Source organism: Loxodonta africana, chromosome 7, assembly GCF_030014295.1.
Source record: "Loxodonta africana isolate mLoxAfr1 chromosome 7, mLoxAfr1.hap2, whole genome shotgun sequence".
Taxonomy (NCBI): domain Eukaryota; kingdom Metazoa; phylum Chordata; class Mammalia; order Proboscidea; family Elephantidae; genus Loxodonta; species Loxodonta africana.
The window spans coordinates 94,496,457-94,512,254 of NC_087348.1; the positions used below are offsets into that span (position 1 = coordinate 94,496,457).

The window sequence follows — 15,798 nt, forward strand, 5'->3', positions numbered from 1 at the left end:
ATAGCAGAGCTGAAAATAACAGATTCATGAACTGTAAATGTGGAAGGGAGCTTTGACAGATGATGAGGCTGAGGCTGCAGAAGGGACATGGCCTTGCCCAAGCGTCAGAGGTAGTCCAGGGCTCCTTTTCCTCAGCCAAGCTTGCACTGTGAGAAGTAGATTTAGTACCTACTCCTAGACTTGAAGATGGCCCCTCCCACAATCCTCTGTTTCCTCCCAGGTCTGGAACCACAGAGTCCTGAAAGATGAGTTTCTGGGCCAGGTGCACCTGAAGGCTGACCCAGATGATGTCCAGGCCCTGCACACCCTTTCCCTCCAAGATGGCAACAGCCAGGAGTCTGGCATCATTGCTGTGAAAGTCCTCAGCAGTGCCTCCCTCACAGCTGTCTGATACCCACCCTCCTACCTGCCCCAGCACTTCTTACCATTATGTGTATGTCCCCACCAGGCCGGTGACTAGCCTGGGAACCCAGACACTGGGGTCCTCTCCGCATCTCTTCCTCTGACTCACTATGTGACCTTGGGAGGTCTGTGTTTCTCAGTGTCCTGAGGGCTCTAAAGCCCTCCCTTCTCATGGAGGAGTCTTCTTGCCTGAGATTTAAAATGGCCCTCACTACCCCACCTGTCACCTCTGCTAAGAGACTCAATTCGCTGAAAACATTTTCCCAAGCCCTGCTGCCGACGGAGTGCCAAGATGTCACTTGTTTACATACAAACTGCCATGTCCCTGAGCCCCACTCTGGCTCCTTGTGTCCTGGTCCAACCACAGTCTCCCAGTCACCTGGTTCTGTAGCCATCTGGAAAGGGTTCTTAGTAGCCACTGGGCCCCTGCTCAGGCTGGAATTCGGCAAATGTGCAGGTGATGTTTCTTCACCCTCCAAACCTGTCCACTCATCCATCCATGGATTCATTCAACAGAGATTTGCCAAATGAATAAATGATGCTCATGAGGCCCCAGGTGGAGCTGAGCCTCTACCCCTGCAGCTCTGGGAAACCCAGTGCAGCCGCCGTGGCCACGCCGCTGCTCTCAGGTCCTCCTCTCAGGTGGAAGCCCAGGGGAGCTGCAGCCAGGTTCTGATTTCATTCCCAGCCTCTGGGTGAAGGCCCCCAAGAGGTGGTAACAGTAGTGGCAAGGAAGGGCGGCTCTTCCTGCCTTCACTGCCCTGAAGCCAGAGGGCATGTGCACGGTTTAATGGACTAGGGGCCAGGAGGGTGGAGGTACAAGGGGACCTGAGAGGGTCCCCTCTGCTGTGAGACCCAGGCTTTTTCTGGGAGAAAGGACTCTGGGGTGGGTGGTTTCAGGCCTGCTGAGGTCACATGACAGGAGATAGGCAAATCTGTCAGCTGACCAGAGGCACCTCTGCCAACATTCCCCCAAACACGGCCAAAGAGGCTACAGGCTCCTTCTTGCTACCCAGACCAAAATGTTCCTTTCGGTCTTCAAAGTTTTATATCCTTTCTGTTCTGAAAATCTGTTTTAACCACGGGTTTTTCAAGAAAAACTGAAAGCCTGGATCTGTTTTTTCTCCCTGAACTCCTGTTTTCTGGACATCTCGTTATATTTGATTACACTTGGGTGGGCCATGGAAGAAGTCGTCACCTTCTCAGAGGAGGTCTGGAGGTGAATGAAGAGACATTTGGTACTGGGGGCTTTTGCATGCTGGCACTGACTTCCTGGGGTCTTCTTGTTGCATGTTGGAGCCATAACTAGCTTCGGGTCTCTTCTGTGCTGTCTTGGGCTCTCAGGCCAGGTGAAGTAAATTAAAAAGTACAGTTGGCTCCTGAACACAAAATCCTGTGGCTCTTGCCCAGAAGTTCCTTTGGGAACCTGAGTTTTTGCCTCCAGATCTCGCTGTTTGGGTCCCGTGCCCTGGCTGGAAGTGCTGGATTCTCTGACTTTGCCTCCTCACTCTGTGTCCACTTCTGCTCCTGCGTCCTGACCCTGGGCCACATGAGGGGTCAGGAACTGAAAGACACCCAAGGACTTCACTTGAGAGCCTGAGCCTGGAGCCGGCACTCTGAGCATGACCAGGGCCAAGTCACTTAAACCTCTTGTGCCTCGATGTCCCCCTTCAGCAAAGTGGGGCCAATGATCCTTGCTTGTCAAGCACTCTAACTAACAAGTGCTGAATAAGGGCAAAACAATACTCCTTTCTCTATGTATCTGTATACGTTACACGCTATATACACGTTAATGTAATCACCACTTCTCAATGTCCATTTTACATTAAGAATCCTGAGAGAGGGTGGAAAAATGGAGAGGTAAGGCCAGGTAAACCACCTTTGGGGCCTCTGGGGCTGACACATGGGGTCTTTGGTTAGCCATGTCCACCAGGACAGCTGGCAGAGCTGCGTGGGCTTTAGCCTGGTGGCTGGTCACTGCCTCCACCCCAGTCGGCTCTGCAGCCTTGCCTGTGCTCTCTGCCTCTGGGTGGGTCAGGCTGTCTCCTGGCTGCTGTGGAGATCCAGGCCGGGACTGGATGGTGGTTGGGGAGAGCCATTGCTCTGTTAGCGTGACGCACCCTTCAGCCCAGGGGGCCAAGAGAATCCCCAGTCTTGTTCTGTTCTTGGAATAAATGTAACCGAAATCCCAGAAAGACATTCCCGTGTCTGTCTGTTCCTTTGCAGGCAGGGGAGGTGGGGTGGCAGAGGAGGGACTATTTCCCAGGCCCAGGCGACTGTTCTCCTGTCTGTCACAGGGACAGACGAGGGAGGATTTGAGTCACAGCTGAGATAATTGAGGTCATTCTGTCATTTGTTCAGCAACTCTGTATAGGGTTGGCTCCATTCCAGGCATTGGGGATACGGGGAACCAGACAAGGTCCCCACTCTGGAGCAGTCCACAAACTAGTAGGGAAGACAACTATAAATACTCTTATGGTATCAGCAGGGCCATGTGGGCATTACTGGGGACTCTAGCCTGCAAGTCTACGGAAGCCCAGTTCCCTGATCTGATTGGTGCGGTGGAGGCAGCACGTGAATCCTGTGGACAGAAGAGGTGGGTTTGTGGATTGAGGCACGGGTGGGTGTAGGCAGAGAAGAGCGGAGGCCATTGAGGAAACTCAGGGAAGATGCTGCCAGTTGGAGCTGGGAAGGCAGGGGTGGCGGTGGGCAGCAACAGGGTTGGGATAGATTTTGGAAAAAAAATAGACAATTCCAGTAGGATGGAGGGTGAGGGTGAGGGCAAAATAAGTGAATTGAGGCCAATTCTAGGTTTCTTTATGGGATTGTGAGAAATGGACGTTACGAACTAAGTGACATACTTAGCCTAGTGCATAGTGGGTATTGAGTAAATAGTTACCATGGCGTTTAGAGACCACCCCATCTCACCCCCAACTTTCCCACCATCCCGCCCCCTTACAGCTCAGACATTTTCTGTCCCAGGCCTTGCAGCTGGCCAGCCTTGGGCACACCCATGTCTCTGTCTAGGTCTCATTTTTCCCATCTGTGTAGGGCTGACATCACTTGCCCTGCTCAGCCTGGGAGGCTTGGGGTGGGGGGGGTGAGGCAAGGAGTGGGAGGTACTAAGTGTCCACAGCAGGTGTTAGGCTGGGGATGCACATCCCAGCAGCCGAAGGTCTTCGAAGGTCAGGACTCTGGGCTGAGTCCCAGCCCACCACCCTCAGCTCTGGCTGCCTGGGGTGCCCAGCTTCCTAAGGAATGGAGACTCCTGGCCTGTAGCCCTCTGCTGCTACCTGTGGGACCCTGAGCACCCTCCCTCTGTGTGCAGCTGCTTCGCCCAACAGCCAGTTTACCAAGTGGGCTCACAGGTATGTAACCTCATAGCGCCCCTCCCAATCCCATCTGAGGAGGATATTGTCACCCCATTTTGAGGAAGAGGAATCTGAGGCTTGTAGAGGTGGGACTTCCCCAAGGTCACATAGTGAGAAAAGAGCCTAGCTGACTCCTTAGCTTGAGTCCCCCTCAGCCACTAGCAGAGCATAGACAGGCCAGGGCGGAGGGGTCACATGAGGGCCAGTGAAGAGCCAGGCCATGGACACCCTCCTCACCCACTGCCACTGCCCACTTGCTGCTACAGGCCGGGAGAGGCAGATGCCCAGCTTTGCTCAGATGGTGGTGCCTGTGCCCAGCAGGTGGTGCTGTTGGGCCATCAGTTCTCAGTAGGCTTACTGTGCCCCCTGCCTGTTTCTGGGCTGGGCGGCAGCCTTGAGGTCCCTTCCCTCCAGACGCACTGGGTTATGGGGGCTGGGGATCTGAAAGAGCTTCTCCCTGTGCCAGGGCCTAGAGCTGCCCATGGAGAAGCTGGCACTGGAAGGGCAGCTGCCAGGTGTGGCTGTAGGCAAAGGGTGGGAACAAGAAAATGCCAGGTCTCATAAGGTTCTGATGCTATTGTCTTCACCAATGCTAAAAACAAACACCAACTTTTTGTTTACTCCTCCCTCTCCTTTAAATCACCTGTTTCACTTCAATTTGTAGGAGTCCCTGTTATGCAGGGTTGCTCCAAGCCAGTTGGTTTGGCCAAATTTCCTGCGTGATTAGGAGCAACACACAACTCCCCGCCCCTCACCCCCAGCCCAGAACAGGTTGTAGGGCTTTGTTTGATTTGATGAGCTTCACAGGGACATATCTGAAGGGAATCCCGGAAAGTGGGTCTGTGGCAGACCAGTAACAGGAGAGGGCATACATGGGGAGGGGGAGAAGGGGCCTGCTCAGCACTCTCTTCCTGCCAGGCCCTACCTGATCATTTCCCGACCTGAGCCTCAAACTGCCATTTCACAGGGGAGAAAACGGGCTCAGAGATGGGCAGGCAGGGGCCGAGACTCCAGTAAATCAGTGACAAAGTCAGAGACAGAACAAGGTTTTCTGCCCAGGTACTTTGAGCAGGTGATGCTACCGCCAGTGACAGGAGGCAGCCAAGGTCAGGACAGGTGGCTGCAGGCCCAGGTCACAAGTTGGCCGGTGGCACAGGCAGAGAGAGACCCCAGTGTCCTGCCTCTCCGCTGGCCGTTCTGCACTCGCAGAGCCCTGGGCAGCCCCTGGACCTTAGTCCTGGCCCCAGCACAGCCCGTCCCTCACGCTGATGTCACGGGCACTTAGACCTGGAGGCCCCTTCAGCTCCGCCTCCTGGGAGAAGGCTCTGGAGTGGGGAGTGGAGGGCGGAGGGCCAGCAGCGCCGGCTGGACAGCTGCCCCGGGCAGGAAAGAAAGGGAGAGCCTGAGAAAGGGACAGTGAGGCACAGAGGCAAAATCTGAAAGATCCAGGGAGGCACCCAGAGAGCGCCTCAGAGGAAGAGGAAGAGGGGAAGCGTGTCTGCAGACTGGCCTGGACCTGTGACCCTAGCTTTCTGAGCCCTGTACCCAGGCGGCAGCTGCACCCAGGCTGGTGGGGAGCTGGCAGAGGGCAGGTAAGGATGGGCACTGTCCTGGGCACTGGGAGAAGGGTTGGTTCTGACTGCTGCAGTGAGGGTCTGGTGACTGGACTTGGGGGCAGTCATCAGCTTGGGCCACCTCTGGATCCCTTGTCCCCATAGCCACTTGCTCCTGGGCTTCCTGCCAACCTTGGGGTCTCAGCCACAGCAGCCACTGAATGAAACTGTCCCCAGCCTGGAAAGATGGAAGTTAGTACCCTGGAGAAGGGAAGAGCTGAGGGGCATGGTCTCCACGAAGTTTTCTCTGGCCAGAACTGGGGTGGGGACATTCTGTGGCCAGGAGAGCAGATATACTGGGAGTGGCAGAGAGAGATTACTCTGTCCCTGTCCCTTCATCTTTTTGGTCTCTCTCTGACACCCTTTTTCTTGATCTCTCTCCTTGAATAAATTACTTCCTCTCTCTGTGCCTTAGCTCCCCCATCAGTGAAATGGGAATATGGACACTCCCCACCCCGCCTCCACCCCCCAGGGTTGTTATGGGGATGAGGTAAAATCAGGAATGGGCCCATACGTACAGTTCTGGGTTCTCTGTTGTCAATTTGAAAAACTTTTAACTTAGACAAGATCTAGTTCTCATTTTTAGGAAAAAAAAAAAAATGCATCTCTTACAGCTTTTCCCTTACATGTGGCTCTTCAATTATATCCCCTCCCTGATGGCCACCCCCACAGTCCCAGATCTTTAATGAAAACGCTGATTCTGGCCCCAGCTTCCACGAGTCACACAGGCACAAGATGCCAGCAGGATGGCTGGGACACCCTCTTCAGACACAGCTCCCAGGGGCAGCTGCCTGCTGGCCCTTGTTAGATTGACTTCTCCTCCTTGTATCCGGGCCGGGTCTCCAGAAGGGTTGCGTGTCCGCTGTGCCCCAGAGCTCCAGTGCCAGGGTCAGGGCTCGGGTGTCAGGCAGTGTCGTGGGCAGAGGATCAAATGCCCCAGCGCCTCTGACTGGGCCCTCGTGAAAAATTGATGCTCATCCTGGGGGGGGGGGGGGCGGGTCAGGAGCCAGAGGGGCCTCACACCAGGGCCTGTGTGCTGGGGCTGCCTTTGGTCACCTCACTCAGTCCGTGAAGTCCTTCCTGAGCCTGTCTCTGGGCTTGGCCCAGCGCTGGACAAGGCTGGAATGGGGGTGGCTCAGACCCATGTCCTGTCCTGGCTCAACTCCCAGATTTTGGGACAGAGGAGGAGCTAGACCCCAACTTGCACAACATAATGCATATACCCAGGGCTGGGATAGAGGGAACAAAGGGACTCTTGGCATCTGGGAGTGGTCAGGGAAGGCTTCTTGGAGGGTGTACCACCTGTGCTGAGCTGTGAAGCACAGGTAGAGTTTACTGGTCAGCATTCCAGGCAGAGGGGCCAGTATGTGCAAAGCCCAGGGGGCTCAAAAAGGGCTGGCCTGTTTTGGGAACAGTGAGTGGTCTGAGACATCAGCAAGAGCCAGATTGGGCAGGACTTAAAGTCAGGCTGGGGGCTGAGACCCTCCATCCTGAAGGCAGTGAGTGCTCTGGAAGGGTTTTAGGCAGGACATGGGATGAGCAGACCAGGCTCAGCCCATGGCCCTGCTCTTGGGCCAGGCTGCCCCTGCCACCCACACTCCTAAATTTGCCCTGCCCTGCTGTGTGACCTTGGGCAAATCTCAGTCTCTCTCTGGGCCCCTTTACCCATATGTCCAAAAGGGGCTGGATTCACTGCTTTCTAGGAGCCCTCTGGGAGTCTCTGAATGATAGCAGCCAAGAGCAGGGCTCAGCTGCTCTGGGCAATGGAGCTGGTGATGGTAGCAGAGGCTCAGGCCACTCGGGCTGGTCTGTGGCCAGAACGAAAGGAGCCAGGGAGGATTTCGCCCAAGGAAGGAGGCGTTCCGGCTTTGGAGAAGCCCAGGTGACTCCTGCTCAGAGGCTTGACATGGTGTCTCCCCCTCCAGAACTGTGTCTGGCCAGGCGGGCAGAGGAGCTTCTGACACAGGACAATGGTGATTCTTCAGCAGGTGAGCACCCCATCCCCTTCATTGGCCTTTGTCTTTCTCAGCTCATGGAGCTACAGGCTCTCAGAGTTAGAAATAACCTTGCTGGGTGGCTCATCTTGCCCCTATTCCATATTCTTTCATTTATATGTTAATCGAGGGATATCTTCCCTAATCCTTTCTCTTAACAAACACCTATTTATGCTTCGAAACCCATCTGTGAAGCTTTCCTTGATTCTCCCAGGTCGAATTTGGAATCTGTCCCCTGCAATGTGCCTGCGGGGGCCTTCCTTCCTCACTGCACTTACCTCCCTGGTTATAAACTATTTATTTACATACATCTCTGAATCTCCAGACATTCCAGGCAATGGAATAGCATGTGCAAAGGCTAGATGTGGGAAGGGGAAGAAGAGGTTGCAAGGCTACTGGAGTCAGACCAGGAGGGGACTTGAGAACTTTCCTGAGAGCCTTGAGGAGCAGTGAGCGAGGGATGTCATGGCCTGAGCTGGAGTCCCTGGGGTTATACAGAGAAAAAGCAGAGCTGCTGCCCCCATCTGAGTCCAGCAGCCCCACTCTCTATGCGGGCCACAACAGCTCCTGATCCTCAGCCCTTCCCCGTGATCAGCGTGAGGCTCTAATGAGCTCTTGGTCTCCAGAGTGGGAGCCAAGAATGCAGGCCCAGAGCCAGGTTGGCCTGGCACTGGGCTCTTGGGCTTTCAGGGTGTGTGCTGTGGGGGGTTGCCAGCAACTTCACGTCCAGCTTTGTCCTGTGGCCATGAGGCCATATGGGGCCAGTGTGTATGTAAGTGTGTGTGATTGTGTTTATATGAGAAGACAGGCTTTAGGGCAGGATCAGGAAAGACCATCTTCCATCCTGGAGCTGGAGGGATCTCCTCTAGAGCCCCTTCACCTAAGAGACTATTCAAAGGTCCATCACAGACGGCCAGGATCAATAAAAGCGAAGTCCCTTTCATTGAGTGTTTGCTGGGTGATAGGGGCTAGGTTACAGGTAGATGGGGGCTGGGTGGGAGGGACATGGGCAGCTCCCAGAGGGAGGGCCTGGGCCCCCTGCAGGCATCTTCCCTCAGGGGACCTCAGTGGCAGGCTTCTGGCTGACTAGGTGTCTCCTTCTCCCCAGCTGCCCCCTCTGAACGCTGGCCCACCTCACCCTCTGGTGGCCCGCTGCTGGGAGCAGGTGCCTGCAGGTAATTGTCACCTCTGGCCACCCTGCAAAGAGAAAGCATATTTCTTTTACTTCTTTGGTCCTGAAAAAGTTCCCAGCTCTGGGGGCATAGCCAGTTCTGTGGCTCCACGAGGCAGAGCCCACAGACCTGACTCTACCTTGGGCTTCACTACTGTCTAGTGGGGGCAACTTGGGGCATTTTACTCAGCCTTTCTGAGTCTTAGTTTCCTCATCTGTAATACAAGATAAAAACCCTCTTTTCCTGGGACTGTTGTTGTGAGGATTAAATGCCATGGGGGGTTCCATGACAGGTCTTCTTCCATTACCTGCGTCCTTGGTCTGTCTTCCCTCCCCCCGACCCCTCCTGCCACTTCCTTCCCTTTCCTGAAAGACTCACGTTCTTTCTCCCATCTGGTCGGCCTGCCTGGAATGCTGGGCCTCCCCCTTTTGGCCTGGCTAACTTCTCCTCAGACCTCAGTGTAAGGTGCTACTTCCTTTGGGAGCCTTCCCTGTTCTGCCTACATTGGAATCTGGATAACACTCAGAAGTCTTTCCCTGCCTACCTGGGGCCTCCTAGTGAGTCCTGGGAATCATGGACTGCCTTCAACCAGCTCCCTACTGTCTCCTCAGCCTCAGGGTGGAACTCTGTGTGCATTTGCGGAATGAATGAATTACTATGATTATACCATCATTTAGACAGAGGAATTGGATTTGAATACTGGCTCCATCACTTTCTAGATGTGTGGCCATAGACAAATCGCTGAGCTCAGTTCCTTTATAGGGATGTTTGAGAATGAAATGTCATAATGCATATAAAATGTTTAGCCCAATGCTTGACACAGAGCTCAATAAATGTTAGCTGCCACTACTGCTACTGTTAATAAAATAATATTAATAGTGTTCCCATGTGTGAAATTTCTCTCTTTTCTGCTCTTACACTTTATTTGAGATTAAAATCTAAGGACTCTTCAAAGGAAAAGGTGGTTCTTTCCCCTTTCGGAGAATATCCCCACGTGGGCCGTATCAGTGAATGAGATTTAGTTCATCTGTCCATCCATCCATCCATCCGTCCATCTGTCCGTCCGTCCGTCTCTCTGTCCATCCGTCCATCCATCCGTCCGTCCATCCATCCATCCATCATCATCCCACAGGATAATGGTGCCATAGGGTATTAGGCACAGGAAAAGCCTACATAAAGATGGGCTAAGAACTCAAATCTTTTCACTCATGAAAAAAGTTCATTCATTTGTAGCATCCATAGTGGTCCTACTGTGTGTCATTCTATACACTTCGTCTTAGCCAAGAGGCTGAGAAGTGATTTGTGATATCTATGTCCATGATGTCATTTTATCACTGCAAGGCTATGAGGCAGGGACAGTCATGTTCATGTCACAGGTGAGAAAACTGATGTCCAGATAGGATAATTGATTTTGCCAGAGCTGGGCTGGGGTGGGTCCAGACAGGATAGGGAGCCATGGTTGTGAGAGAGTGGCAGCAGGCAGGGAGAGGAGGCCTTAGGAGGGGGCTACTGTGCAGGGAGTGTGGCAACAGGAACAGGCATAGGGCTTCAGGAGAAGAGGTCAGACTGCTCACACTGGGTCAGATTTGCAGAACATGGGCTCTTTCCTAGGGACCTGTGGCAGTCTGGGCAGTGGTGTCAATGGCCTTGAAGGTGGGTAGGGGTTCCTGGGGATTCCTAGTGTGTCAGAGGCCACCTCCTCCAGTCACTTTCTCACTCACCCCGGCAAAGTAGCACTTGAGCCCCTTCTCTGTGCCAAGATGGGAACAAAGGATGTGGAGATAAATTGACTGCTCCCTGCCCTGGAGAAGTTCCCAGACCAGGAGGGGAGGTGGCTCAGAAACGGTGAAGGCGCCTAGGAGCAGGACTGTGACAGTGGGAGTGAGGGGTGATAGGAGGCAGGCTGGAAGCTGGGAGGCTTCTGTCCTTCCTAGGAGGTCAGGGGAGGCTATGGGACTGTTGCAGTAGCCCCTCATGTACAGATGGGGAAGAAAATGTCTCAGGGAGAAGAACTTTTCCAGGAATGCAGGGCAGCTGGTGCCAGGACAGGAATGAGAACCCAGAGCTTTATGGCACACATGATTTCACTTCTTTAAGTACTCTAGGGAAGCCTGCTCTGTTTCAGCGCGACGTGATTCCCATCTCTGTGGTGGGGCCAGGGAAGGAACTGGATGTACTTTGCTGAAAGATAAATTTGTGGGCCGTTGATGATACTTGGATGACCCTTTTGTCAATGTATAATGTCTTTCTTTGTCTCTTGTAACAGATTTTGACTTAGTCTATTTTGTCTGATATTAGTATAGCCACCCCAGCTCTCTTTTGGTTACTATTTGCATAGAATATCTTTTTCCATCCATTTGCTTTCAATCTATTTGGGTCTTTGGAGCTAAAGTGAGTCTCTTGAGACAGCATATACTTGGCTCTTTTTTTTTTTTTTAATTCATTCTGTCTTTCAATTAGAGAGTATAATCCATCTACATTTAATGTAATTACTGATAAAACCAACCAAACCAAACCCACTGCCGTAGAGTCGATTCCGACTCATAGTGACCCTATAGGACAGAGTAGAATTGCTCCACAGAGTTTCCAAGGAGCGTCTGGCGGATTCAAACTGCCGACTTCTTGGTTAGCAGCTGTAGCACTTAACCACTACACCACCAGGGTTTCCAAAATTACTGATAAAAACTACACCACCAGGGTTTCCAAAATTACTAATAAGGAAGGACTTAGTCCTGCGATTTTGCTGTTTTCTGTATATCTTATGTCTTTGTTTACTCAGTTCCTCTGTTACTGCCTTCTTTTGAGTTTAATTGATTTTTTTTCTAGTGTACTGTTTTGATTCCCTTCTTATTTCCTTTTCTGTATTTTTTTTAAAGTTATTTTCTTAGCGGTTACCTTGGGGTTTACAATTAACATCTTAACTTCATAACTATGTAGTTATAGGCTCAATAGTACGCAAAAGCTCTCATTCTATACAGCTCCAGCCCTCCTCCTTTGTGCTGTTATTGTCACAATTTACATTTTTATACATTGCATGCTCATTAAAATAGATTTATAATTATTGTTTTATGCATTTGTCTTTTAAACCACATAGGGAAAAAAGAGGAGTTACAGATAAAAAATACAATAACACTAGCTCTTATATTTATCTATGTAGATACCTTTGGTGGTGTTCTTTATTTCTTTGCATGACTTTGAGTTACCATCTAGTATTCTTTCATTTCAGCCTGAAGGACTTCCTTTAGCAGTTCTTGTAGAGTAGGTCTAGTGGTAATAAACTAAATAAACTATCTCAGCCTTTGTTTATTTGGGAATGTCTTAATTCCTCCCTTGTTTTTGAAGGATGGTTTTTCTGAATATAGAATTCCTGGTTGATTTTTCTCTCAGCACTTTAGATACATTGTACCACTGCTTCTGGCCTCCATGGTTTCTGATGAAAAACTAACTGCTAATCTTATTAAGGATCCTTTGTACATGATCAATTGTTTCTGTCTTGCTGCTTTCAAGATTCTCTCTTTGTCTTGGGCTTTTGATGATTTGACTTTAATGTGTCTCAGTGTTAATCTCTTTGAGTTTATTGTACTTGGAGTTCATTAAGCTTCTTGAATGTATAGATTCATGTCTTATATCAAATTGGGGAAGTTTCTACCAGTATTTCTTCAAGTATTCTTTCTGCCTCTTTCTCTCTGTCCTCCTTCTGGGACTCCCATTATGCAAATATTGGCATTTTGGATGGTGTCCCATAGGTCTCTTAGATTCTGTTCATTTTCCTGCTTTCTTTTTTATTTCTGCTTCTCAGACTGGATAATCTCAATCAACCTATCTTCAAGTTTGATGATTTTTTCTTTTGCCTACTCAGATCTGCTGTTGAACCCTCTAGTGGAATTTTCATTTCAGTCACACTTTTCAGATCCAGAATTTCTTGTTGGTTCCTTTTTACAATTTCTATTTTTTTATTGATAGTTTCCATTTGATGAGACATCATTCGCCTGGCTTCCTTTAGTTCTCTGAGCATATTTAAGATAGTAGATTTAAAGTCTTTCTCTAGTAAGTTCAGTGTCTGCGCTTCCTCAGGGGCGGTTTTTATTAATTTTTTTTTTTTTCCTGTGAATAGGCTATGCTTTCTTATTTCTTTGCATGCCTTATCATTTTTTTTTTGTTGTTCTTGTTAAAAACTAGACATTTGAATATTATAATGTGGTAAATCTGGAAGTCAGATTCTCCCCTCTTCCTCAGGGTTTGTTGTTGCTGCTTGTTATGTGTAGTTTGTAGTTGCTTATTTGTTTAGTGACTTTTCTGCAAGATCTCCACCACCACCCCGCCATGAAGATTATATTCTTCCTCATGTAGAGTAATGGGAGTATCTAAATGCCTGAAGCCTAAATAAATAAACAAAAAACAAAAAAACAACTCCTGGTCTTTGCAGTCGGGTTCTGTGTGTGTGTTGGGCACACCTTCCATTCTTAATTAGTCCATTTACAACTCCGCATTATCCTTCACCTCCTGCTTACATAGAGCTGGAAGGTCGACCAGAGGTGGATGCTTAGCACCTTCTCAGGTCTTTTCTGAGCACATGTACAACTCTAAGCATGAGGACGGCCTTTTAGATTCTTTGGTGTATGTGGGAGCTTTTCAAAGCCCTTAATCCCCAAAGCATCTCATTCCCCAGCTTTTCTGCCCGGTTAAAAGTGTTTATCATTTGCCCCAGATTATATTCTCTATCCCAGGTGGCAGTGGGTAGTTCATTTGCCTTTGAATGCATTTGACCAATATCTTCCACCCATAGTGTAGCTGCTTCTCAGAAGAGTTCCAAGTTGGGGAAATAAAGGCAAGCCCTTTGCATTATACCTTCAGGAAGCCCCCAGACAGGTAAAAAATAGATAACCACAATTCTTTGAGAAGAATGTCCGCTCTGCTCCCTCTGGTTCCAGGAACCAACACCAGGGATGCAGGCTGCCATCTTTAAGACTTTCAACAAGCTGGGAGGGGGAGGGAGGTAAGTTTAAATGCCACTAATCTCTCTTAACAGGTTTCAGTTGTCTTTTTCTTGTTTAAATGTTTGCTTCGTTGCTGTAAACCTCTGACTATTTTTCAGAGTTCTGATAAAGTTGATTCTGACAGTTTTTTCCCAGGTTTTTCAGTGTTTCTCTGGAGAGATGGGCTCTTGGAGTTTCCTATTTAGCCATTTTCACTGACATCACTTATTGATGACGGTTATTTCCTGAAAGCTTTTTGTCTCAATTTTCTGTCTGTCCTTTGGTAGATCCCTGTCCCCCTCTGAATCTCAGTCTATCCATCTATAAAATGGGTGGGCGGGGGTTGGACTGGATGGTGGTGAGGTGGGGTGAGGGCAGCACCAGGAGTCTGTGTGAGGCACCAAGGGAGTACAGTGCAGAGGGTACTGGGAAGAAAGGTGTGAGGAGCAAAGAGCAGATGGCTCAGCGGAGTCTTGGTGGTTGGGTGGGACCAGGAAAGAGAATAAGTGGGGTGAAGCCTTCTCAGATAGATCCCTATGAGGTCAGAGTGACAGAAGATGAGGCTGGAGCTACAGTAGGCTCTAGATCTGGGAAAGGATCTGGGTGTGATTGTTCCCAGGCCACCTTCAGAGAAGGAACTTGTTCCCCAAGTTTCAGCTCAGGTGAGGCCTAGGTGCAGAGGGTTGAGCAATGGGTCTGAGTCCAGGCAGGCCCAGGCTCTCAGCGCCTGCAGGGTCTCCCCCAAGGGGCCTCTCTCCGTCCACTGGACCTGCTTTACAATCTCTTCCTTCTCACCGCTGTTTCTCTGTGTTTTGCTCTTTCCTCTTCTTAGAATTCCCTTCCCTCATATATCTGCCTGGAAAATCATAACACCCAGATGTTACCCCAACATGATTCTTCCAGTTAATAAAAACCAACCACTCACACAGCATGTACTGTAACAGGCACTGATCTGAGTGTGTTGCATGTGTTTACTTGTTTAATCCTCACAAGAGCCCCAAGAGGTAGTACTACTGTTATTTTGTCCTCTGACAGATGAGGAAACAAAGGCACATACAGGTTGAACAACATGCCCAAGATTATACAGCTTGTGAGTGGCCCAGCCCAGACTGAACCTAAGCCATCTGGCTCCAGGGTTCAACCTCTTAGCTGCTATGCTATCTTGTCTCTCCAGGACCATTGTCTCTTATCTAGTGGTACATCCTTATCTGTGTCTGGGTCTGTCCACCTCACCAGTCAGGAGCTCTGAGGGCGTGTCTTGTTTATCAGTGTTCCCTGTGTTTTAGTCTGAGCTTGTGCTCAGTTTAGGTTGGTTAAATGGATAGACCGGTTAAATGAATAGGCAGAAGGATGCCTGGATGGATGTCCACCACTGGCTCTTCCTTGTGTCTGAGGACCTGATTGCTGTTCAAGTGGATTCTCATGGGCAGGCAGGCAAGAAAAGATGTACTCGTTCTTGGCTTGACTGGAGAAGAACTCCTTCAGAGAGCAGGGTCCCTGAGAACACACAGGGAATGGGTAGGAATCGCTGAAGTCAGTCAGCTTTGTGCTCGATGGCAGAGCCCTGGGTCTCCTGACAAGGAGTTTACGTAGAAGAAAGCCCTGGATCCAGCCTGAGCAGTTTTGAATTCTGGGTGAAGCATCACTGCGTACTTTCTTGCCACCACCCACAACCCGCTGTTGTTTGCTTGTTTGTCCGGGTAGCAGTTGGGTTTCCAGGATTCCAGACAGTGCCGAGGGCCAAAAATGGCAACAGGAGACCTTGAAGAGAGAAGAGAAAGAAGGAGGAGAGAGGGGAGGAGGAGAAAGATAAGCAGGGGGAGGGAAGAAGGGTGGAGGGGGTAGTGGACAGAGGGTCACAGGACCTGAATGTTCCATGCCCTCTCAGTGTGGGTGAGGGAGGTGGCTGCTGTGGCTCAGAGCCCAGCACAGACCCTGAGCCAGATGCCCAGCCCTGGGTGGCCACCAAGGCAGGGGAGCTCAGCTTGGTGCCCACTTTTGGGTGAGCTCTGAGCCATCAGGGGTGGGTCAGCTGTCTGGGGGAACCCATGGAACACCACCCTACCAGGCCTCGGTGCCCCCTCTTCAGGCTGAAGATAACTGTTGACCTCACCAAAGACTGGCTTTTTTAGGGGCTTTCCCTGCCAAGTTGTCCCCCCTCTCCCTCCCAGGAGAACGATTTGTATTTGCCTTTACTTCCCAAGAGGCAGCCAGCAAGCCAGAAAGATTGTTGATTCGTCTTAAAAATTCCTGGAGTTTATTGACTTCTA

The 15,798-nt window shown here is 50.5% G+C and overlaps 1 protein-coding gene across 1 annotated transcript in view; it reads left to right on the forward strand.

Moving 5' to 3' along the window:
* Positions 1 to 2,620, forward strand: part of CAPN5 (calpain 5) — a 58,260-nt gene extending 55,640 nt beyond the window's left edge. The window contains exon 13 of the mRNA XM_003420025.4: positions 221 to 2,620. Within this exon, the coding sequence (XP_003420073.1) occupies positions 221 to 391 (171 nt within the window). The 3' untranslated portion in view covers positions 392 to 2,620. The remainder of the gene's footprint in view (positions 1 to 220) is intronic.
* The last annotated feature ends 13,178 nt before the right edge of the window (positions 2,621 to 15,798 follow it).